The following is a 25,323-nucleotide window of genomic DNA, read 5'->3' on the forward strand; positions in this document are numbered from 1 at the left end:
CTTTGATCTCGTAGGTGTCTGTTCCGCTTCGAGAGGTCAGAACTGTCCGTCGTGACTGCGCTTATTTCACTCCTCCCCTCATAGGAGCAGCCTACTCTCGTCACATTTCAGGCGAGGCGCATCTCAAACAAGCCTACAGTCCGACATGGGATATGGTCGTGTTATTCTGAGCGGATAGACTGTGTGGGACCATGATTTTAAAACGGCAATATTTCTCTGTCAACATCAAAAGGAATTTGGCGTATCCGTGGCTTATTTATGGAGCGTGCTTTCATTGTGTCTTTTGTTCTTATAATCCCAGATTAACTCTGAGACAAGGTAAGATAACATTAAATTTTCCTCTGTAATCAGAATAATTATGTACACTAGTCATTTACACACGTTTTCCTAGTAGTCTATTCAGAAATACACTTATACAGGAGACTTTAATTGCTTTAAATAATCAAATGAGGCAATGTCTAAACATATTATATATTAATAGACAACATAACTTTAGGTTTGTTTGTTTTTCCCCCAGATGATGCGCCATTTCTATACAAACGAAATTATAGTCATACAGTCTTATTCCATCAGGAAGGATCAAAGAATCTGTTTGTAGGAGGAATAAATAATGTCCTGCATTTTGATGTAGACAATTGCCAGATTGTGGAGGTAAATACTAAACTGGAACTTGTCATTAATATGTAAATTATATGTGACTATGGACCACAAAACCAGTCATGGTAAAATGTATACGAAGGTTAATAAATGAGCTTTCCACTGATGTATGTTAGGATAGGACAATATTTGGCCAAGATACAACTATCTGAAAAAATCAAAATATTGAGAAAATCGCCTTTAAAGTTGTCCAGATGAAGTTCTTAGCAATGCATATTACTAATCAAAACTTAAGTTTTGACATATGTACAGTAGGAATCTTCTTCATTATCTTAACGGAACATGATCTTTACTTAATATCCTAATGATTTTTGGCGTAAAAGAAAAATCAATCATTTTGACCCATACAATGTATTTTTGGATATTGCAACAAATATATCTGTGCTACTTAACGACTGGTTTTGTGGTACAAGTTCACTGTAGGATTTTGCCATTTCTGTTGCAATTTTTCATTCAAATAATTTAACCCTGCCCTTTCTAAACCTTTCATTTACAACTTAAATTAATAGTTCTGACTTTTAGCAGTGGGTGTAGTAAGTCCAGCCTGCAGTAAATTATATATTGTGGATAGATTTCAGTAACTGTAGCCAGTGATGCACACACAGACAGCTGTGTCCACATTGAACATGTCTGGGAATAAAAAAGGCATTTCAGATGTTCATGAAAGATTTATTTCCACAAACAAGTCTGTTGTTATGGTTGCTGTAAATAATTAAAATGTTAATTGCGTGATTGATTAGTGAAAAAATAAACCTCATGGTTGCTTTATACACGTTTAGGTAAATAATTGTGTACGCATTGTCTTATCTCTAGAATTTAAAATATTTAACATCAATTTTTGAGGAGTGTTCAGTAGATTTAGGGACCAAGATAATAATGAAATATTTACATTTTTATGTATTTTATTTTATTTATTTATTTATTTTTAGAACTTTACTCTGAATCCAAGATGTGGTAAGGTGAGTTTTCTAATTATGCTGAAAAATAGAAAAAAGTAAGAAAATATTATTTTGTTGTTTCACTGTCTTACTGATATTGTTATATCTATACAGGGCTCCTGTGACAATGTAGTTACGGTAATTGAGAAGTTTGATGACTACACACTTGTATGTGGGACGAATGAAAACCAGCCAAAGTGTTGGAAACTGGTAAGATATAAATAAACAAAGCAACAATTTTGGCGTAGTTTCTGCTACATATTTAGAAACACTTCTGCTTCTGCATTGCCTTGTGGTATACTCTTTTTTAGTACGAGCATACTGAGGAAAAAAGTGGGTTTTCTTTTAACTTGCTTGTATGATTTTTAATGATACCTAATGTTTAAGTTTGTGCCCGCTCACAATGTGCCTCATTCGCTAATAATTTCGTACAGTTTACGAACTTATGTGCGCATACGAAATCACCACCAGATTGACAAGAGAAGCTCACTCGATACTCACACTGCAAGTAAAAAGCTTGTCAATTTTCTGCCATGACATTCATTAAGTCTACAAAAATTTCCTTTACCAAAAACAGAAAAAAATGCAATGTGAAACTCAAAATACAGTAAAAATCAATGCAAAATTCTCAAAAACGAGCATTTCCTCAAATCGAATTAAAACAACAGTTTTATGTGCTTAAACTATATGCAGTCAAGTTTCAAACCTCGCATTTGCCGACTTTACAAGATGCTTTTTTTCAGATGTGTGGTCTTAGATTGTAAGTTTTAGTGTAAGTTTAGAAAAAATGTAATTAAAAATGTGATGAATAATCAGTTATGTGTGACGGTTCGCATTTGTGCGCACAAATATGTGAACGAGAACCAATTTCTTACTAGTTTACATTGGATGGCAAGCCAATTTTACTTTTAATTATTACCAGAATATGAATTTTGTAAATTAACAGTTTGGTTTTTAGCTAAAATCATAATTCTTGATATGAGGAATTGAATTTTTACTAGTAAAAATGTCTGTTTTAGATATCAGTAATTACATTTCCAATAGTAAAAATGGGAATTCTTGATATAAACAATTACTAAATTGCTCACAGTTTTCAATTCTTGACAGCAAAAAATAAATGTTGACTAGTCGAAAATGAAAATATTTGAGATCTATAATGGCAGACGCATGCAGAATGCATGCGATTCTCTCTTTTGAATCAATTTCGAGGTTAGTTTTTAACAGCAGATGGCACTGCACGCTTTAGAAACAGGTGTACTCTGCTTGCTTCCAATTCCTTACATGCAGTTGAACCTAAAATAATCATTCATAAAGTTCAAAAAGGTTGAAGTGAATTACAGTGGGCTTTGTTTACATTAATCTTGCATCATAAAGGCATTGCAGGTACATGACTAGTGCCAGAGATTGTCTTACTATAGGGAGGTGAGAGGGTCTATATTATTTATTAAAAAATAGGTAACTGCTAACTTGGATCACGTGTCCCTTAATAACCAATCACATTACAGCCTTGACATCATTGCATTTCAGTCAGAGTTGTTCAACACTCAATAGTTCAATCCAAAAGTGTGGTTCAGTGTAAAACATGTTGAAGATTAGCAGATGTCGATTCATTAAATTATAACTTCAGAATCAATTCCAGAGAGAATTGTGAAGCATTTGGAAAATCTCAGAAAGGATCCATGAATTGATTCTGCACTGATTTATTGTCACATCCATATTATCTATAATTTGTATCCTCCAAGTGAATAAATGTTAAAATGGCTTGCCATATCTCTGATCTCTAATAACATCTCCTTCCCAAAGTTTGCCGGAGAAAGCAACCATTCCACAGAGGATATAGACGGCACAGGAATCTCACCTCATACGTGTTTGCAAAACTCCTTGTCACTGGTGGCAGGTATGTTGGAGCACAAGCAGCTTAGTGTTTTGATCTGCTTAGACTTGGTGAATGAGCTGGAGGATTGTAGTTGCTTATGTACCGTAACACCTAGGCTTTCTTTGGTTCTATACAGATGGAGATCTGTATGCGGCAGCTCCTCTATACGATGATGGAACCCTCCTGCAGTTTCGCAGAAAATATGGACAGCGAACCAGTGTGTGGATGTATGACCAGTGGGTCTCAGGTTGGTAGAATCACACAACTTTATTTAAAATGACTAGAAGAAAGCATATTTAAAGACAAAAGACATTAGTTTATCCTCGAAACACAAATCATAGTGATTTTGATCAAATCAGAGCGCTTTCTGACCCCGCATAGACAGCGACACAACTGACACAGAAGAGAAGAAATTGTTGTATAAACTCAATTACTTTTGTTTTCTTTGCGCACAAAAAGTAGCTTCATAAAATTACAGTTGAGCCACTGATGTCACATGGACTATTTTAATGATGCCCTTTCTATCTTTCTGGGCCTTGAACATGTCAGTTCCATTGCTGTCTATGCAGGGTCAGAAAGGTCTTGGATTTTATCCAAAATATCTGATTTGGTTACAAACATTCTTCAAAATATCTTCTTTTGTGGTCAGCTGAAGAAATAAATGAATAGAGGTTTTAAACCAGCTGAAAGTAAGTAAATGATGACCAACATTAATTTTTAGCGAACTGTCCCTTTAAGTAGACTGGTAAATCTTACTTTGCCTAATCAACATTTTACCACTGATGCTTTAATTACTAAACTCACTTGAGTCTGCACTTTAATGAAAACAAAGTATGTTTGTGGACAGAGTGGGCTGAGCCAGCAAAAGGTCCTCATTTACTGACTTGCCTTCAGACCAGCCAGCATTTTTTCTCTTCCATGTTGCAACTCTAAAAATACAGCCAGTCACTGTTTCTCTCATACATTAGGCTTCTCACTTGAAAATTAGTGAAAATTTGGAATGAGTCTTTAAGAAATAATTAATGAGTCATTCATACTTCCCAACAGAACCCACTTTTATTTCTAGCTTCCTGGCCAAGCGCAACAACGACCCCTTGAATGAGAAAATATACGTCTTATTTCGTGAGAAAAACTCAGACATGAGTCCAGAAGCAGATCCGTGGATATCCAGAGTGGCCAGAGTGTGTAAGGTATGTTTCTCAATTACGTAAGAAAGATGTAACGGTTCTTTGTGAGGCTTCCTACACATAACCATCAAATCTCAGACTTCCATTGTTAGGAAAAGTGACCTTCAGCATCAAATTTATCAACCTACACATTTCAAAGATGATGAATGGATTTATCTTATAAAGCCATCTGATTCACGGATTGTTTAGCATGAATTATTCAGGAGATGGAAATTCGAGGACTTTGAGAAAGTCAGAACAAGCCTTGAACAAGCCTTGCACACTGTCACAGCTGACAGTTTTAGCCAGAACAACATGACTGTTATCAGCAAAGTTAGGTTAGAAAACAAGAGTGTAGGCAAGAGTCCAGATGTGAGACAAAATGTGAGACACAAGCACCGTAAGAAACCTTTCAGGGCCTGAGGATAAAAACATCAGCTTCCTGACAGAACATTGTTAAACAGCTGTGAAAACATCAATCTCACATAGGTCGATGAAGGTGGTCCCAAGCAGTTACTTCAGAACATCTGGACCTCCTTTTTGAAGGCACGACTAGTGTGCGGGATTCCTAGTGAATCACTGTACTTCAACCGCCTGCAGGACATTTTCATCCAGCATGCTGATGACTGGAGGAATTCACGAGTATATGCGCTCTTCTCCAGCAGCTGGTAAACACTGCATTATCATCTCACATTTACAGTTTTTTTTTTCAAAAATGCTTACACAGTTTTTAAAACTATGGCTCCATTTCTCAAAAGTCAAAACCACAAAACGTCACACATCTTGCAAAAGCAAACACTTCTGTCTGACACAAAGATATGAAAGATGTAAAACACTAGCACATACAGTGCCTCGCAAAAGTATTTATACCCCTTCATTTTTTATTTTTTTTTTCACGTTTTATGCTAAACTGCTTTAAATTATTTTTTTCCATACACTGTAATGACAAAGTACAAGACAGGTTTGTAACAACTTTGTAGATTTATTAGAATTAAAACACTGAAATGATTCCATTGCATAAGTATTCATACCCTTTTTAGGGACACTTGAAATTTAGCTCAGGATCATTTATATTGGTTGTAGATGTTACTACACTTTGAGTGGAGTTAACCTGTGGCAAATTCATTTGAATGAGTATGTTTGGAAAGGCACACAGCTCTCAATAAAAGGTCTAACAGATAAAAATGTATATCAGCAAAAACCAAGCCCTGAGTTCAAAACAGCTACCTGTAGAGCTCAGAGATTGCATCAAGCCACACATTTGGGGAAGAGTTGAAAAAATTTTCTGCTGCAATGAAGGTTCACAGAAGCATGTAGCCTCCATTATCCGTAATGGAAGAACATTACCAGGACTCTTCGTAGAGCTGGCCTCCTGGCCAAACTGAGCAATTAATGGAGAAGGGCTTCAGTTAGACTGGTAACCAAGAAGCTGATGGTCACTCTAGTTGAGCTCCATGTCATATGTGGAGATAAAAGAAACTTACAGAAGGACAGACATCACTGCAACACTCCACCAATCTGGTCTTTATGGCGGTGTGGCAAGACTCAGTGTCTGATGAACCTCAATTCCAAGTATCTTGAATGGAGGAAATCAGACACTGCTCATCACCTGCACTGCTGGTAAAGGTGCTTCAACTAAGTATTGAGTTAAGGGTATGAATACTTAAGCAATATACTTATTTGAGTATTTTATTTTAATAAATGAGCAGATTTGTCACAAATCTGTTTTGTGCTTTGTCATTATGTGGACAAAAAGGTAATTCAAAGCAGTTTAACATAAGGCTGCAAACGTGAAAAATGAGAGGGTGTTACTTTCGCAGGGCACTATATATATATATATATATATATATATATACATACAAGGTATTGTTTTCCTTTTAGGACAACTTTGATGAAAAGTATAGATCAACTTCAAATGTTGAGTACTATATATGTGTGTGTGTGTGTGTGTGTGTGTGTGTATGTGTATCAGGGTTGCCAACTTTTGCATTCAACTTGGAGTGAGAACTCCCACAGCGGGTTGGGGTTTTATATATACCAGCCTTAAGTAGCACTATTTGTAGCAATTGCCATACATTGTAAGGGAAAAAATTATTGATTTTTCTTTTTTTGCCAAAAATCATTAGGATATTAAGTAAAGATCATGTTTCTTGAAGATCTTTTGTAAATGTCCTACTGTAAATATATCAAAGCATAATTTTTGATTAGTAATATGCATTGCTAAGAACTTCATTTGGCCAACTTTAAAGGCGATTTTCTCAATATTTTGATTTTTTTTTTGCACACTCAGATTCCAGATTTTCAAATAGTTGTATATCGGCCAAATGTTGTCCTATCCTAACAAACAGTGTTGCCAGATAGGGCAGGTTGCCGCCCAATTGGGCTTCTTTTGTTTGGCTTTGACCAGAGAATAACACATTGGGTGGGTTGACAAAATTTGGGCTGCTTTAAAAAAAAATTAAAAAAACGCCCAATCAGCTGCTATTTTCTTCGCTTTTATCTTTAGTCATGTTATTTTAATATGTTCGAGTTTAAAGTATATCAGTAAAATAATGTGTAGTGCAGTCATCATCATCATTTAAAAGAGACCTGTCAATCAATTTACCATATTTTATGTTGGTGAGATGTGATGACTCGTGAGTGACTGGGTTTTGGCGTTATAAAGGGCAAGATTTTGAATGTGCAGCTATATATTCATTCATTTTATTTAAGTGATTGCGATGGCAAAGTGGCCTAAATATATGTTACACTATAAAGAGTCTAAGAGGGACTGAAATCTCACAACGTGGATTACATGTAGTGAGAGATGAATAGAAGTGTGTTTGCATCATGTGCATCATGTGTACTTTGCATCACCTACCCCTTACAGAAAACATGTTTGAATTGTTACATTTTCAGATAAACATCATTTACTATTTTAATCTTTTTTTTTTTACATTGTGGGGACCGTCAAAAATTTCAGGTTTTACTATCCTTGTGGGGACATATGGTCCCCACAATGTAGCAGGAACAAGTACACACACACACGCACACACACACACATAGTATATAATCTGTCTATCTATCTATCTATCTATGTACTTATTCATGTTAACAACATGCTAATCATGCTGAAAACATGTTAAATGATGGTTATCAACATGTTAGCAATGTGTTAACAACATGGCAATCATGCTAAATCATGCTAGCAACATGCTAATCATGTCAACAATGTGACAGAACATGCTAGCAGAGGGCTAAATCATATTAAACATGCTGACAATGTGTTAAATCATGCTAGCAACATGTTAAATGATGTTAAAACATGCAGTGTGTTAGATCATGCTAAAACAAACATGTTAGCGTAGCAACATGCTAATTGTGCTAAAAACATGCTAGCAACATGTTAGTAATGTGTTAGCAGCATGGTAATCATGCTAGCAATGTGTTATATCACATTAAAACGTGTTAGCAGTGTGCTAAATCATGCTAACAACATGTTAAAGCATATTTGCAATGTGGTAAATCATGCTAGCAAAACATACTAACATGTTAACAGTTAAAATGCTGACAATATGAATTACCATTTGTATAACCATAGTTTTAGTAAACTATGGTTATTGTAGCAAGACCATGGTTAATTTGTGCTTACCATTGTTTAACTATAGTAACTATTAGGCATGTGAGGAGATCTGATGTGTCTCGCGAGATCTCGTGACCATATCAACGCAAAACGATAATCCAAAAAATATGGAGATCTCCATTCAAACACCCACACGATCTTATTCCTGAATAACAACGATTTCGCTATGTCTATTACATCGCGAGTGTCAGTGGAGCGTGAGAAACACGTTTTGTTGCTGCCAGTTTTGGGCAAGTTACTTCCAAAATGTAATACATTATATATTACTAGTTACTGTCTTTTAAAAATAATTAGTTACATTACAATAATACCGTCTCTGAATTGTAATGCGTTACACTACTTTTGAGTTACTTTCACCAAAATATCCACAGAAGTATGACTAGGCATTATAAAATATCAAAATGTAGTTTATTGCTGCTTATTACACACCCAACGGAGGGTAATGAGGTAGGTCTATATAGCATAAAATTATAAAATCATATTTAGATAGGCTACCGGTATGTAGGTCTACATTAACCTTACTTAAACACAGATAAGCACAAAATTATTACATTTATAAATAACGCCGGTAAATAAAGCGAAAGGTTATAATGTACAAACAATATACACAAAACTTAGCCTGTAGACTATTTTAAACGGATTTCGGAAAAACACAAGAAATAAATATATAAGTTGCTAAACAAACTTATAAAAACATCCTCACATGAGCAAATATGTCTTTGGCCCGACCTCAGGCTGAACCCCTGTAGATGTTTGGCTGACTGTATTTTATTCTGATAATGAACAGACTGCAACGTTTGCAATGCTGTATGTGTGTGCGCGTGGGACGTTGGGCGTTTTCGTCATACAGGTCATTCCAAACTGCAGTGTTTTTACTTTTCATTTCTGTCATCTCGTTTTTTCCCGTAAACTTTCGTAGAGCGCCGCGCCACACAAACATGAACCAAACTCAGCAGCATATGTCACTCAGTATTTTCCTTTGGTTTTGTTAATATGTTAATTAGGCTGTTTAAGTTAAGTTAAATTTAATTTTGAGTTAAAATTAGGGGTGCTCATTTTAACCGGTTAACCGTTAACCGACGGAAAGAATTTTGACCGATTAATACAATCAGTTAAACGGTTTAAAAGGTCAATTTTTTCCAGTAATTCATCAAAATACTTTAAAACGTTTGCTGGATGATTAAAATAAAATAAACTTGTATTTCTGAGAGGAAAAAAGATAGATCGTCTAGGCCTATAAGTCGCATTTTATTATTACATTCTGAAGCCGAAGCGAAATGTTTACAAACACTATAAACATAGGCTAGGCTATTGTAGTTCTCCCTCACTCTATAAAAAAATTTTCAATTTAACAATATTCAGGAAAGAACAAGGATGTAAAATATAAGAAGCTAGGCTATATAAACGACAAGCCAAAATAAATTCATTAAGGCTAATGTCGGGTCTCTCATTCGACACAAATTCAAATGTTTCCGTATTTGAGATGTATTTGAATGCCAAAATATTATTTATTACATAAACCTGGTTTTGTACTTCACTTGCATTCCAGTATCCACATAAAACAAATGGTTTGGCATGATATTACTTCAGTGTGTTGATAACGATTAAGCAGTGTGATTTTTCCATATGTTTGGCTGACTGTATTTTATTATGATAATGGAAAGGCTTTTTCCTTCTAACAGTGGAAACGACTCCTTCTAGTCATACAGATAATCGAAACTGTAAACGGTTTGCTTTTGTTTGTGTACATTCACAATAAAAACAAATCTTTGTGCTTTTGCAAAATAAAGATCAAAATAGGATGAAGCTTTTTAGCCGTCTTCCTTTCGCGCAGCACAAAAATGAATCAAAAACTCCGCATACTATAGCTACTTGGTGCACAGTTTTTTCTTTCGTTTTGTTTAGTATTAATATTTATTGTATAGGCCTATTCATTCATTTTATATATATAGCCTAGCTTTATGACGTTTTTCTCCGCTGGCAGAAGCGCTGCAAGTGCGTGATGTGATGCGTCCATGCGATTCCTCATGTTTTGTTGTTTGCTGCTTTTTGCACATGTAAAATTAAGGAGTCACAGACACTTATCCTTTCTAAAATTATTAAATTCTATTTTAAAATAATCTTGTCGGTTAACGAGCGTCTGCTGTTGGTTAGGAAAAATAATGGAAATGAACATCCCTAGTTAAAATATGTTGTTGTAACTTGCGTTACTGAGATTGTAACGAGTAATTTTATTGCCCAAATTTGATTAGTAATGCATTATATTACTGCATTACAGCAAAAAGTAATATACTACTGTAATATTATTACTTTTGTAATGCGATCAAAACGAAAGTATCTTAACACTTGTATGTATTGTAACGCGTATAATATTCCGACAGGAGGTGGCCACAACTGCCCGTTTTAAAAAAGTATGTCATTGAATCATTCACTCAGATTTCAATAGTCAAACAAGTCTCAATGAAGTGAGACACTGACTCCATTGAATGTTTTAATTATGTTTTTAAAAGACTTAAGCAATGAACAGTTTGTCAGAACCACTAGTAAATTACGTTTGTTTAGTTTTCTAATCTTTTTTTCTCCAGAATCGTGAGAGAATCATAGTCTCCAATTTATTAAAAACAACTGGGATTCTCAACTTATCCAGAATCGTAAAGCTCTTGTTTAAATGTTGTTTATTACTGCATATAATTCATTAAAATGGAAGTTTAATTTCATAAAGTTCAAAACGCACCTACATTTTTTTGCATTTTGTCTTTTTCAGTTGAATAAAAGACTATTTTCCCTATATATTTCGTCATTGAGGATTTCGTAAGAAAATCGCGTCTCGTCTCGTGAACCCAGTCTCGTCTCGTGGGATAACTGTCTCATCACACCCCTAGTAACCATGTTGGTTTTATTTGTAAAACCATGGTTAATTTTCATAATGGTTGGTTTTTTATGTTTTTATGTTCAAATGGTATTTTTTTTATGTTGTTGTAGGAACTCTACTGCTGTGTGTATTTACTCGTTGGCAGACCTTGATGTTGTTTTTGAACATTCCTCCTTCAAAGGTTATTCTGGGGCCATCCCCACCCCAAGACCAGGAACGGTGAGTAACAACATACACGCCCATGTTTCATCAAAAATTGAGTTTGGTTGGGTAGAAAAAAAAAACGAAGTTCTGTTTGTTTGGCCCCTTTTGTTTTTATACTACACTTCATTACAACACTCACTGTTGACCACTGTGTTAAAATAATGTGTGCGGGTTTCCTAGTATTCACAAACACCACAAACAGACTTCTTCATGGGCATGACTGCAGTATTCCATGTATTGTTTCCAGATTTGTCAGGATTTGGAAGTGTTGAGTAGCTACAGTGGTATTGTGGTACCATTTTTTGAAAAATAACCATGTTAATCAATTCTGATTAACAATTCTGGAAATAATTATTGTTTTTAATATAATTAAAACTTACAAAAAAATAGTACTGAGTAACATCTGAGTCAGGTGAAGCATGTTCAATTCAAAATGAGATTAAATACACATTTTCCCCAGCTTTATTTTTGTATTTTGTTTATGCCCAACAACTTCCTCAATCATTTTACACTTGACCGAAAGGTGAATTGTTAATGCCTGTTGTTTGTGAACCAAGGTTATTGTTTCCTCACAATAGCTATTTTAAATCTCCTCATATATTTGAGGAAATGAGCAGTTATTTTTGCCACAGCCTTGACAACAATGGGATGGCTGTAATCTGGGACCTTAAAAGTGCTATCCAAAATTATATTATAACAGATATAACTCTCTTTTCCAGTGTGTCAAAAAAAGCAATTCCATTCCAATTTCTACCCTTCAAATCATTAAAGACCATCCAGAAATGAGGGACTGGATTCACCCCATTCAAAAAGATACACCTTTTTTCACAAGTAACAAGAACTTCACCAAAATTGCTGTTGACAGAGTCCAAGCTTCGGATGATAATATGCACAATGTGCTTCTGCTTGCAACAGGTACACTTTTATGTGGTTTATTAATTTAAGATGTCTGTATATTGTTTTTTGCTTTTTCCTTTATACCACAAACAATAACAATGCTCTTGATGAAAATAAACCCCTCCCTTGTTACCGGCTTTTGTTCTGATTTCTTTTTTTTTTTTTACCAGTGGTGGACGAAGTACACAAGTCAAGTATTTGAGTAAAAGTACAGATACGTATAATAAAATATTACTCCAGTAAAAGTAAAAGTGCTCCTCTTTCAATTTTACTCGAGTGAAAGTACAGAAGTACCCGATTTTTTATGTACTTAAGTAAAAAAGTACTGATAAATTTATTTAGCAATTTTATATAGGCTACTTAATTGAATTTTATATTAGCACATATTTTTTATAATCCTACTGCTCAAAATACTTGGGATTTTCCCAAAATAACCACTATATGGAGTAAAAATACATTTTTGTTGTTGATATGGACTGAAGTTAGCAAGAACATTTTAGGGAAAATATATTTGGATTTTCATAATGATTCTTTCTTTTTCCCTCGGATGTAATCTATCTGGTTGAATAAAAATATTTGGACTTTATATCTAAAAATTACCTCAACTTAGCACCAGCAAGCTTATTAGCTAGACAGTTCGCATCAATATTTACTTATTTTCAGTATGGTTAGGAATAAACATTCATCAATTTAACAGGTTCATTGAAAAGAATCAGTTTGTTCATGAATCAGACACCGCTTTTGCGTCTCAAAGCATGTGATATATTATAAGGAGTAACGTTTGTTAATGTTTTATGAAATGTAGTGAAGTAAAAAGTACGATCTTACACTTTGGAATGTAGTGAAGTAAAAGTGAAAGTTACTCAACATAAAACTAAAGTACAGTACAGATACTTGAAAAATGTACTTAAGTACAGTCACGAAGTACAACTACTTTGTTACTGCCCACCACTGATTTTTACTGAAGCCTTAGTCAAGGTTTTACACGCACCTAGTATTTTACTGCAAATGCTCTTGTTAGTTCTTTCAGACCGCAGACTGTCTTACTCAGCCATTTGGTGTCTTGGTTCTTCTTAGACAATGGAGCGATTCTCAAGATCCTGGAAGATGGCTCCAAAGCCTTCATCATCTCTGAAACGCATCTACATAATGGTTCAGCACCCGTACATTCAATGAAACTCGACTCTGAGAAGGTAATCAAGCAGCCTTGTGAATCATTAAACACTTTGACTCTTCCATTATGACTCTTCAGAAGTGTCTGCAGTTTGTTGCATGTTCACCCACTGTTGATTTTCTCTGCAGAGGAAGTTATTTGTAGGATATCCTGGGCAGATTTCCATGTTAGACCTGCAGAGATGTCAAAACTACAATGCTTCGTGTGAAGAATGTGTCCTTTCCCGTGATCCATACTGCGCTTGGACCGAACAAGGCTGCACATCACAAACTAGGTAGAGTTTTATATGTTGTTATGCAGGAATATTATATTATTTTTACACCCTAGCATTGTTTTTAGTATTTTTCTGTTTGGATTGTGTTTCAGAGGAGGAATACAAAACATTGCTGATGGACTCACTGAAGTATGTCACCAAAAACCAGGTATAAGATCTCCTCATTGCTTGCGTATCATCAGACACAAAACTGTCTTCCTAACTCATGTATATTTAACAAATGTCTTTTAAGGTGGAAGATTCAGAAGAGAAGTACAAGAAGTGCAGACAGTTCCATTAAGGATTCAACTCTCTGTGCCCACTGGTGTCCCCTTCTATCTCTCTTGTCCTGTCGATTCCCATCATGCCGATTACAAATGGGAACATAAGCAAAAGAGCATCCCATGCCAGAAGACCCCATCAGAATGTCTCCTGCTCATCCCAGCCATGACAGATGACATGTATGGCAGTTACAAATGTACATCGAATGAACTCGATTACGCCAGAACTGTGAAGGAATACAATCTCTTTAATAACAACTTCAGATCTGATTCTAATGATGCTCAGATGCACAGAGTACAGGGCTGGTTAATAGGCGCATTTGTCAGTAGTGCCTTCTATCTGCGTACACTTTAAGGTCAAGGCAGTTATTTAAATGTCAGTGCTTCCATCTTCAAGCTTTTCTGATGACCTGTAAGCTGATTAAAACCATCAGTCACACGTTGCCAGGCGCCAGTCGTTGGTCTTATCAGGTGAAGTTTATAGGGAAGTAAACACTAAATTAAAAGCAAGAAAGCGTCCATCCTAGCAGGTAGCTTGCCATTACGTGCTTCGCAGCTGTTGAGTGGCTGTGGAGTGTATACAGTGCGGTTCAAAGTCTGACACTGAAGTGGAGATTTGAAAAACTGGAAATCCTGTCCAACAGTTTTAGAGAAACAAAACCTCATGACGTAAAATGAAGAAAATATTTCAGAGGCTGCAGTGTTTTTAGGTCACAAGATACCTTTTAAAACATTCCCCAATATTGTTACCTAATATAATAGGCCAGTGGATGGCAAGAAGTGACTATTTTCATGAGTGAGTCGTTGAATTAGTCATTCAGCCAATTTGTTAAAAAATGCTTATTTTTTCAGAAACAAAATAATGACTGTTTTTGTAAGTGAGATTCATAACTGATTCATTCAAAAACACTGATTCAGAATAGTCAAAAATATTTAAGTTAAATGAGTCATTCAGCCAGTTTGTTAATAAATACTAATTCTTTCAGAAACAGAACAATTAGTGTTTTTGTGGGTGAGTCATTCCATTATTCACTCAACTGATTTATTCAAAAACGCTGATTCAAAATAGTCAAAAATGTTTGAGTTGAATCAGTCATTGAACCAGTTTGTTAAAAAAACGTTAATTTCAGTAACAGAACAATGACTGTTTTTGTGAGTTAATGAATCATTCACTTAACTGATTCTTTTAAAAATGCTTGTTTAGAATAGTCAGAAATGTTCAAGCTGAATCTGTCATTCAGCCAATTTGCTACAAAATGCTAATTCTTTTACAAACAGAGCAAGGACTGTCTTTGCGAGTAAGTCATTGAATTATTCACTCAACTGATTCAATCAAAAATGCTGATTCAAAATAGTCAAAATGTTCGAGCTGAATCAGTCATTCAGCTTTTTTTTTTTTTAAAAGCAAATTTTTTTTAGAAACAGAACAATGACTGTTTTTGTGAGTGAGTCATTGAATTATTCACTTAACTGATTCATTCAAAAACATGGATTCAAAATAGCAAAAATGTTTGTCGTATCTGTCATTTAGCCAATTTGTTAAAAAATGCTAATTCTTTTAGAAACAGAACAATGATTGTCTTTGCGAGTGAGTCACTGAATTATTCACTCAACTGATTTGTTGAAAAACGCAGATTCAAAATAGTCAGAAATGTTTGAGTTGAATCAGTCATTCAACCAGTTTGTTAAAAAAACGTTAATTTCAGTAACAGAACAATGACTGTTTTTGTGAGTTAATGAATCATTCACTTAACTGTTTCTTTTAAAAATGCTTGTTTAGAATAGTCAGAAATGTTCAAGCTGAATCTGTCATTCAGCCAATTTGCTACAAAATGCTAATTCTTTTACAAACAGAGCAAGGACTGTCTTTGCGAGTAAGTCATTGAATTATTCACTCAACTGATTCAATCAAAAATGCTGATTCAAAATATTTAAAAATGTTCGAGTTGAATCAGTCATTCATTTTTTTTGTTTATTTTTAAAAAAGCAAATTTTTTTTAGAAACAGAACAATGACTGTTTTTGTGAGTCATTGAATTATTCACTTAACTGATTCATTCAAAAACATGGATTCAATATAGCAAAAATGTTTAAGTCGTATCTGTCATTCAGCCAATTTGTTAAAAAATGCTAATTCTTTTAGAAACAGAACAATGATTGTCTTTGCGAGTGAGTCACTGAATTATTCACTCAACTGATTTGTTGAAAAACGCAGATTCAAAATAGTCAGAAATGTTTGAGTTGAATCAGTCATTCAGCCAATTTGTTAAAAAGGCTCATTCTTTCAGAAACAGAACAGTGGCTGTCTTTGTAAGTAAGTCACTGAATTATTCACTCAACTGATTCATTCAAAAACGCTGATTAAAAATAGTCATAAATGTTTGAGTTGAATTAGTCATTCAGCCAATTTGTTTAAAAAATGCTGATTCTTTCTGGAGCAGAACAATGGCTGTCTTTGTATGTAAGTCATTGAATTATTCACTCAACTGATTCATTCAAAAATGCTAATTCAAAATAGTCAGAAATGTTCAAGTTGAACTATTTTCATTTGTAGAGCAAAAACGCATACATGTTTTTCAGGCTGTTGTATGAAAGCATTTTCACACTCGCAGACATGCTATTCTTCCAAACATCAGAAGAACTGTGAATTAACAACAGCTCTGTTGCTCACTTTTAGATTTCACTGTATGAAATGAAAGCACTTTAAATTTGTTTCTGCATTATCTTTAAAGACTGTAGCTTGTCTGTACAGTCACATACAGTATGTGATGTAATCAGGGGCACACCAGACAAACTATTTTAGATCTATAAATGGGCACAACGGTCTTGTTCTCACCGAATTTCCCAATTGTAGTGTGTTTGTTTACTGGAAAACTTCCTTCCAACCTCCCTCCATTAGGGTAGCCTAATTTGTGAGATAGCATATGTTTATTAATGATTATGCCTGGCACTCGTGTTTGCACTTTCTTTTCATTTGTCATTCGTATTGTTTCAAGCACTTGTCCTTCAAAATGTATATCGCTAATGGTTCATGAGTTTGGTTTTGTGAAGAGAAACAGAAATGTTGGGTGTTATCGTGTCCATACACTTGTTCAGGAAGTTTGTTAAATTGGGTGTAGTAAGGGAGTTTCTGGAATTTTGGGTGTGGTGGGCAAACGCAAGGTCTCTATTGGACTTCAGTGCTTTTGGCCGATGTGTAAAAATGGATTTTGTTCTTTAAAAACAAAGTTAAATGAGTTGAAGCATTTCCAAGATGTGCAACTCCAAAATAAATATACAATGGATCATTTCTAGTTCTCAAAATATGTAGCAACTATATGTTCTGAAAGAATTCTCTTAATTTAGAATTATATAAGTATATAATATTATAGAATTATATAATATAAGTATTTAGGGAACAAGATTACGCACCTTGTGTTTTTAATTCATTACAACTATAAAGTAGGTAATAAAGTAAGTTTGAATGATGTGCTTGTAGAGAACGAAAAAAGGGGTGCCTTAGGTTGTAGACTTATGAAAATGAAAGGAATTTTACATATGTATGTTCACCCAAATGTGTTACTGCAGCAATGTAGTTTTATGTAAAAACACATATTTGTCTTGCAGATATTTAATATTGGCTTTATTGTTTCCTATGCCACTGATAGTACCAAGGCATTGCTTGTAATACAGTGGTCTCATTCATTTTTTATGTAATGATGTAACATATTAATTTATTAAAAGCTGGAATTAACAGCATGACAAAAGAGCCACAGCTGTGAACCGGCTGTTATGTTTCCAGTGTATTTCACGTCGATATTTTGAATTCAATTCTTTGTCGTGTTATACAACAGCCGCTTTGTGATTAATATTTTTTCTGAATAATTTTTACCTACAGCTAAATACCTCCCAGTGTACACCTTATATTATGTACTGCTGTGTTATGTTGTACTTTCTATTTATTTTTATGTATTTCCCTAATCAAAAACTAATACAGCTATATTTTTCTATCACTTGAAATCTCTGTTATTCTTACGCACATTCTTAACACACCTAAGCACATTTGGAAAACACCTCAGGATTCACTATATTCAGTATTTCTGTAAATAAACACAGATAACAACACAAACAGTGATAGATTTGCTAAAAGCCCCTACACTTCTGGATTTTATTAATACTTCCATCAGTAAATGTTCTGACAACAGTTTTGGAAATATAGAAAGGCACAGGGAGTTGTTTTAAATTCCAGAAAGGGAAATACTTTATAATCTCAAGCCAATCGCAGTCCTTCGGGTTTATAAACATCTGGTCTCTAGCTGCTTTCTTTAGATCTGAAGCCAGACCGAGCCGTTCCTTTGAAGTCTGGCCTGACCTGTTGTCCATTAGCCAAAAATGTGAATAGGTAAACTAAGCTTTTGTGTCAGATCACAGAAATATCTGTTATTAACCACCCAGCCATATATGAATGATAAAAAAGGGCAGTAAATAAAATAAGTTATCAAAATCTTGAAAAATAACACTGGGGGTGTGTCCGCCGTTGGTGCTGAAGCCACGCCCATATGCGGGAAAGATGCCTCCTCTCTCGACTGTCAAATGCAAATAAATGTATAATTTTACAATAATATGTTAGACAAATAAAATAATAAATTTGAAGATGTATTTATAACTGTAGCAAATATATAGTTGCATGCAAAAATAGGGCCCTATTTTTTTCCCCAAATTTCGCTTTTTTTTTTTTTTTTTTTTTTTTTTTTTTTAATTCTGTTTTTCTGTTTTCATTTTTCTGGACTTCTTTTTAATGGTTAAATTTAATTTTATTTATCAAAATGTAATTAATCATGTGTAATTAATTAAAACCATGAATCGTATACAATTTACCATCAATTTATCAAAAGTTAAGAAAAATGACATGTTTAGGACCCCATGAAATGTTTTATTTTTTCTCACCTTATGTTTTATTGTTACCAAATATGTTTTAGCATGTCTGTTTTTTTGAATGCATAAAAACAACTTTTATTTATTTTTACAATAGCCTTATGGGATTATGTGTTGTGTATTGTTCTGGTTATCAAATGAAGGTATAAAATATTAATTAAATTGATCTTCTAATGAAAATGATATTTTATTTTTGGCAAATAAAGGGGATTTACTATTCAAATTTAAAACATGGAAGAAATATTGTGTGAGAAATTTGTATAAATTTTTTTTTCATTAATAGTAGTAGTCATAGTAGTAGTAGGCACCTACATTATACTGAATGGTTAACAAAGTTAAACCGAACTTTTACTTTGACGGGTTGACGTGAATACCTTTAAATTTCTGTGTGTATATTTGACGGTTATTATATTATGTGATAAGTGATACGTTATAATTGTACTTTTTAAGTTTAGACATAAGTCGTTGAAAAAACGACACTATCAAATCTTTACATTTGGCATGACTTATTGTGCCTTGTGTTTACATGCTGCCTCGAGTTTCCACAGAACACATTAAAAATCCCACAAAATACTTTTGGTTGTTTTTGAACCACAAAAATGGTCCTTAAACGTCACGTGGTGACTTTTATTGTCAGCGCTCTAACCTGAACACATGAAGACTATAAAACATCATACAATAACGTTTTCCCCAGACAAAATGAGGCATATTATATTATTGTTTGTGGCTGTGACTTGTTTTTATGTGACTTGAAAAGGTGGATTCATATGGCATTGTTATTTAGAATGTCTAGACGGGTGTAACTGTACTATTTTACTATTGTCTGTTGTATTGTGTAGTTAAATTTAAGCATTTTGTTCCAGATATTACTCATTACCACAGAGCTTTGGTATCATACATCTCTTTGGAAGCTATGTTCAAAACCTAAATGTTTTAGTTTTTACAGACAGACAGTTATAAATGGTCATGTACATGGAAAACATTAAAATTAACCAGTTTTGTGTGACTGGGAAATCATCACAAGCTGCTTAAGGAAACTGACTCATAGTAAACCAAAAAGCAAAACAGAGTGGCTAAAAACAGCTAAATTCCGTTTAACCCTAACAGGAGGTGAAACGTTTCTCTCGCTCAACGTTTACCGTCAATCCATCTGCAATTAGCTAATTGGCTTGAGCTTCTTTGGTGTGTAGGCCTAATCTTTAAAGGTTAATACCTTCCATCATCTGAAAGTAGTGCATAAGCTTTACAGCTGATATCTTCATATGTCCATATTGATTCACTTCATATGTCCATATTGATTCACTTTACTTTGTTGGTTTGCCCATGAATATTTTCAGCAAGGAAATCAGATCATAGAGCATTATGTGTATGCGCTACATGGAGACAATCAATAAGTACATCTCTTCCTGAAAGCCTTTTATATTTAGCTTTGTTCAGGGAAGATTGAAATTCAATTGCAGTATCATGTAGCATCAGTGGACTGGATAAGCCTAAATGTATATTTTCATGACACAGCGCCACACTTCACTCTTGAATCACGGCCTTTTTGTACCAAGCTGTATTTTGGCACAGTGATTACTGTGAAACAATGTTTATTTTTTTAGATGTTTATTATAATTAGGGGTTTAAGCATGAAGTGCCAATAGGGGGTGCTACAGTGATGGTAAATGTGAAAACACTTTTTAACTCCACTTTTCGCCCAGTTGGAACCAAACCAGTGCAGAAAAGTTCTCTGGAGTCTGATTAGCAGAAGTTATCAAAACCATTTGAAATTCAATTGTCAGTCTGAACAGGACGCAAAAATGTTCAGAGTGGTTCAAAGTGCTTTGGTCACTTGTACCAAAAACAGTTAATTGTTGGTACTATAACAGGAAAAAAAAACAGGAAAATGTCTGCATATCTCAAAAAACATGACCACCATCAGCTAATCAAATTTAAGCATCTGTTAGATGAGGTCAACGGAGGCTGATCGGAACGGGAACTCGATGGACCTGTTTGACTCATGGCACAAGAGGTCTGAGAAATCTGAAAGAAATGGGCCAATAGGTGGTGTTGTTGTGTTTTACGCCTCACACAATGTTTCACACATACACATAGATTTCCTCAATCTGAAAAACTTCATTCTAGACAGTTTGTCTGGTTTTCAACAAAACTGATCCTTACCAAAACTTATCAAATGCTTCTTAATAGACGGAACCGCTCAGCGCTTTATCGTGTATACTTTTGCGAGTCCTAGGTTTTTCACGCAATCAGAACCAAAATAGTGCAGAAAAGTTCTCTGAAATCTGATTAGCAAAAGCTGTCAAAACCAAGTTGAAGTTCCATTGTCGGACGCAAGAGCAGGACGCAAAAATGTTCAAAGTGGGTTGGGCCCACTTTTAACATTGTCGTGATTTAGCTCAAAGGGAAGCGTATATAAATAATTACAATTAATTTTGATTAATTACAATTATTTATATCAGCTGCAAGTAGTAACTGTTGCAGCATTAATTTTCCATCAACTAATCTGTTTGCCCAGCGAACTTTCAGTATAATTTTATATCAGCTCTAAGAAATAGTATTTTCTTGGCCACATAAAAAATAACTTTCTTAAAGTACTATTGCATTAGAGCATGTAGCTTGAATCGGAATCATAAAGGGACATTAATTTGCAAGGCAGAATCAGAATCAACACTCATGTAATTTGTGCACAAGAGTTTTATTAATGAAGGACTAACACATAACTAATCTAAACAAACAAACAGGAAGTCACTCATACATGGGGGAATGGTCAGTGAGAAGCAGTTAGAGAGAGACAAGGAAATGAAGCTATGAAAAGAGTCAGTTAGCCACCTGAGTGAAACCATTAGTGCTGTCTACAGCTTATACTAAACCTCTGTTTTGTTTAGTTAAATGTACAATACTTGCATTGCCTTGACTTGAACAAGTGTCTGAATGCAGTCTCGGGTGAAAGTCTTGATGGTTGGAGCAGTGGTGGTTTTTGGAATCGTGATCACGTTCTTCTGGGTCTGAAGAGTGATGAACTCCAAAGATGTTCTGACTCGATGGTGACTGGGAGTTTCTTCCCATGTGAAAAGTGAAGAAGAACCAAGAGCTGAGAGGGACCCAGCTGAAGTCCTGTGATCTTTGGGGAATGGAAAGACAAGGCTGCAAGGCCTGGCGCACGCTTAGGGAAGTCCTGAAGAGTTCTAGCTCATCTTCTAAGGTTCTAAAAGAACCACTGACTGACCGAGGCGAGTCATGAAGATGAATTCCAGGGATGAGTGGAATTGTCTGGCTCTTTGTGGTCGAGAGCCACAGCTCTGTATGTTGGGGCCTGTCGGGCCCGCCGGGCACGCCCTGTGCCGGCTCAGGCTCCCCGTGGGTTCCTCCACACGGGCAGCGATCGGAAAAAGAGAGCGAAGTGAAGAGAGGGAGGCGATCAATCGTTTGATGCCTTTAAGCTCTCTGGAGGCTGTGCCTCCAGGAGGTCCACAAACCAATGGTAACTTTCACCTTTGGAGGGAAAGTTTACGACTCTTTGTCTGTGAGCATAGTATTTTGCATATGTAATTTGATTGGGTGTTGGTGCAAAAACTACTAAGGTTTCTTAAAACACTAATATGTTACATAGGTATCAACATCTAATTTACACCATCTTTTAGATCATCAAAATACGAATTCAAAGAGACCAAACATGGCACAGGTGGGTTATACGACTAGTCATCTATCGTAACGCATGCATGAAATAGTAGAAAGACAAATACAAATACAACAGACAAAATTAAAATACAATGCAGTAATACTGTACACAATGACCTGGGCTATGTGTGATAGGAAGGTCAAAAAAAGGTTTGTCTGTTAATGAATAGGAAAGAGTCTATTTCTATAGGCATTGTGCCTTTCCTATGGGCAAACGTAGCATGGGCAAATGTGCATTCCTCTGGGCAATAAAACCTCTTATCAGATAGTCGTCCTGGCAACTGAGCCCTTTTGGGGTGTTAGCTGCTTTGGGGGGTTGTCTTTAGAGCTCCAGCATATAGCTGGCTTGTTGGGTTTAAAGACTATTTGTTAAATGTAACAATTAATGTATGTCTGATTGGTCCGGATGCTACAACGTCTGTAACTCCTGAAAGGAATGACATAATTTAATCAAAGTTGGAATGCATATGAATGAGCATAGTCTTTAGTAAAATTACAACAAATTGGGGAGTTTGGCCACTTGGCAAAAAAAAACATGAAAATGGCTTGTAACTACACACCCATTAGACCGACTTGAAATCAATCAATTTTAAGCACCTGTTAAATGAGGTTAACGGAGGTCGATCGGAACGGAACTCGATGGGCCTGCTTGACTCTTGGCACGAGAGGTCTGAGAGAACCGGTATAGAAATACATCACACAATGTTTCACACATACACATAGTATTCATGTCATATTATAGATTTCCTCATTCTGAGCAACTTTGCCTCTAGAACCACTGCTGTCAATCAAACCATTCGCTAAATAATTGACAGTGTAAAAAATCTGCTTTTTCAAATTCGTCCTAGAAGGCTTGTCAGGCTTTCAGCAAAATTGATCCTTACCAAAACGTATCAAATGCTTTTTAATAGACTCAACCATTCTCGAATAACTCACAAATGAATTTGACGAAGAGCTCGCCAAAGTGGACACGAGGTTATTTCTCCTAAACACTTTATCATGTTCAGATCAAACTTGGAGTTTGTTATGGCAATTATGTCTGAGGTTACCTGCACAGTTTCAGCACAGTGCCACCTAGTGGTCAGGAGATATGAAAATGCCAAAATAAATATAAGGCTGTTTCTCTGCAATTCTTATATAATTGGAACCCTTGGCTCAAGACAAACAAAATTACATTTCTGTCATGAAATTTGCGCCATTTAGAATTTTCCGCAAAGCGCACTTTTGCAAGTCCTAGGTTTTTCGCCCAATCAGAAACAAAAAAAGTGCAGAAAAGTTGTACTAAAATGGCTATAACTCTTAAATGGAATGAGCTATTTTCATTAAATTCGGAACACATATAAATGAGCTCAATCTTTAGTCAAATTACAAAAATTGTGGAGTTAACTATAACTATGGGTGTAATGGGTGTAACTATGCACCCATTAGTCTGACTGGCTCGAAATTTAGCATGCTGTGTCTTTGTCCAATGTGCAACCAATATCTATGAGGGCATTGGCATCTCTCAAAAAACATCAATTTTAAGCACCTGTTAGATGAGGTTAACTGAGGCGACTGGATTGAAACTCGAGAAATTTGAAAGAAATGGGCCACTAGGTGGCGTTATTGTGTTTTACGCCTCATATATCAGACAGTGTTTCACATAACACACAGTATTCATTATCATATGTTAGATTTTCTCATTCTGAACAACTTTGCATCTAGAACCACTGCTGTCAATCAAACCATTTGTTAAATATTTGATATAATCTAAAAAAATCTACTTTTTTTGAACTCGTCCTAGACAGTTTTCAGCAAAATTGATCCTTACCAAAACTTAGCAATTGCTTTTTAAAAGACTCAACCATTCTCGAATAATGCGCAAATGAATTTAAAAAGAGCTTGCCAAAGTGGACTTGAGGCTATGTCTCCTTAACGCTTTATCATATTCAGACGAAATTTGGAGTTTGGAGAAACCTACTTTTGTGAGACCTAGGTTTTTCGCCCAATTGGAACCAAAAACATGCAGAAAAGTTCTCTGGAGTCTGATCGACAAAAGCTGTCAAAACCAAGTTGAAGTTCCATTGTCGGTCAGCAGTGTTGGGGAGTAACTAGTTACATGTAACGGAATTACGTAGTTTAATTACAAAATAAATGTAATTGTAATTAGTTACAGTTACTGAGAAAAATGTGTAATTAAATTACAGTTACTTTTGAAAAATGCCAGTGATTACAAAGGGGATTACATCTGAATTTTTTCACACACCCACCCCCACTTACAGATTCAATTGACTTCTTTCATAAATTGCATTGACTGCTCTAAAATGGGACACCATTGTTTCAGGAGTTTAGGACACACATGCTTATTCGATAACTGTTTTATTTTCTATTTGGGTTTTTGCATAAACTTTATTTTTTAAGTGTTTTCTGTCATAACTATGCAAACATTTGATTTCAAACTCTGATTGGTTCAAAATCTGATTGGTCATTCCAAGGTATGTTATTCCCCAATAACAACTGGTAGGAGGTAATAACTCAGACTCTAATGAATTTGACCAAGAGCTCAAAATTGACATGAGGCAATATCTCAACGCTTTATCATATTCAAACGAAACTTAGAATTTATTTTGACAACCATGTCTTGAGGTTACCTGCACAGATTCAGCACAGTGCCACCTACACTGTAAAAAATTAAAAAACACAATTTGTTGAGTCAGCTTAAAATAATTTGTTACCCTGCTGCCTTAAAATTTTAAGTTCAGTCAACTAAAATAAGTTTAGTCTAAGTAACAACTTAGATATTTGTGTTT

General features: G+C 35.0%; 1 protein-coding gene across 1 annotated transcript; it reads left to right on the top strand.

The window, feature by feature from the left end:
* Window positions 1-17,931, top strand: sema7a (semaphorin 7A). The gene is made up of 14 exons (XM_051099833.1): window positions 1-318; window positions 518-651; window positions 1,587-1,616; window positions 1,710-1,805; window positions 3,399-3,492; window positions 3,608-3,718; window positions 4,519-4,661; window positions 5,127-5,305; window positions 11,242-11,350; window positions 12,055-12,250; window positions 13,310-13,425; window positions 13,535-13,680; window positions 13,773-13,828; window positions 13,913-17,931. Exons 1-14 carry the CDS (start codon window positions 192-194, stop codon window positions 14,293-14,295), a joined length of 1,920 nt encoding a protein of 639 aa, XP_050955790.1. The 5' UTR covers window positions 1-191; the 3' UTR covers window positions 14,296-17,931.
* Window positions 17,932-25,323: the final 7,392 nt, after the last annotated feature.

Source organism: Labeo rohita, chromosome 25 (genome assembly GCF_022985175.1).
Source record: "Labeo rohita strain BAU-BD-2019 chromosome 25, IGBB_LRoh.1.0, whole genome shotgun sequence".
Classification (NCBI taxonomy): domain Eukaryota; kingdom Metazoa; phylum Chordata; class Actinopteri; order Cypriniformes; family Cyprinidae; genus Labeo; species Labeo rohita.

Bases quoted from the DNA above. Each gene is read 5' to 3' on its own strand.
- sema7a (XM_051099833.1), top strand. From the start codon at position 192: ATGATTTTAAAACGGCAATATTTCTCTGTCAACATCAAAAGGAATTTG. The intron at 3,719-4,518 runs GTTGGTAGAATC...ACTTCCCAACAG, and splicing joins GTATGACCAGTGGGTCTCAG to AACCCACTTTTATTTCTAGC. The intron at 13,829-13,912 runs GTATAAGATCTC...ATGTCTTTTAAG, and splicing joins AGTATGTCACCAAAAACCAG to GTGGAAGATTCAGAAGAGAA.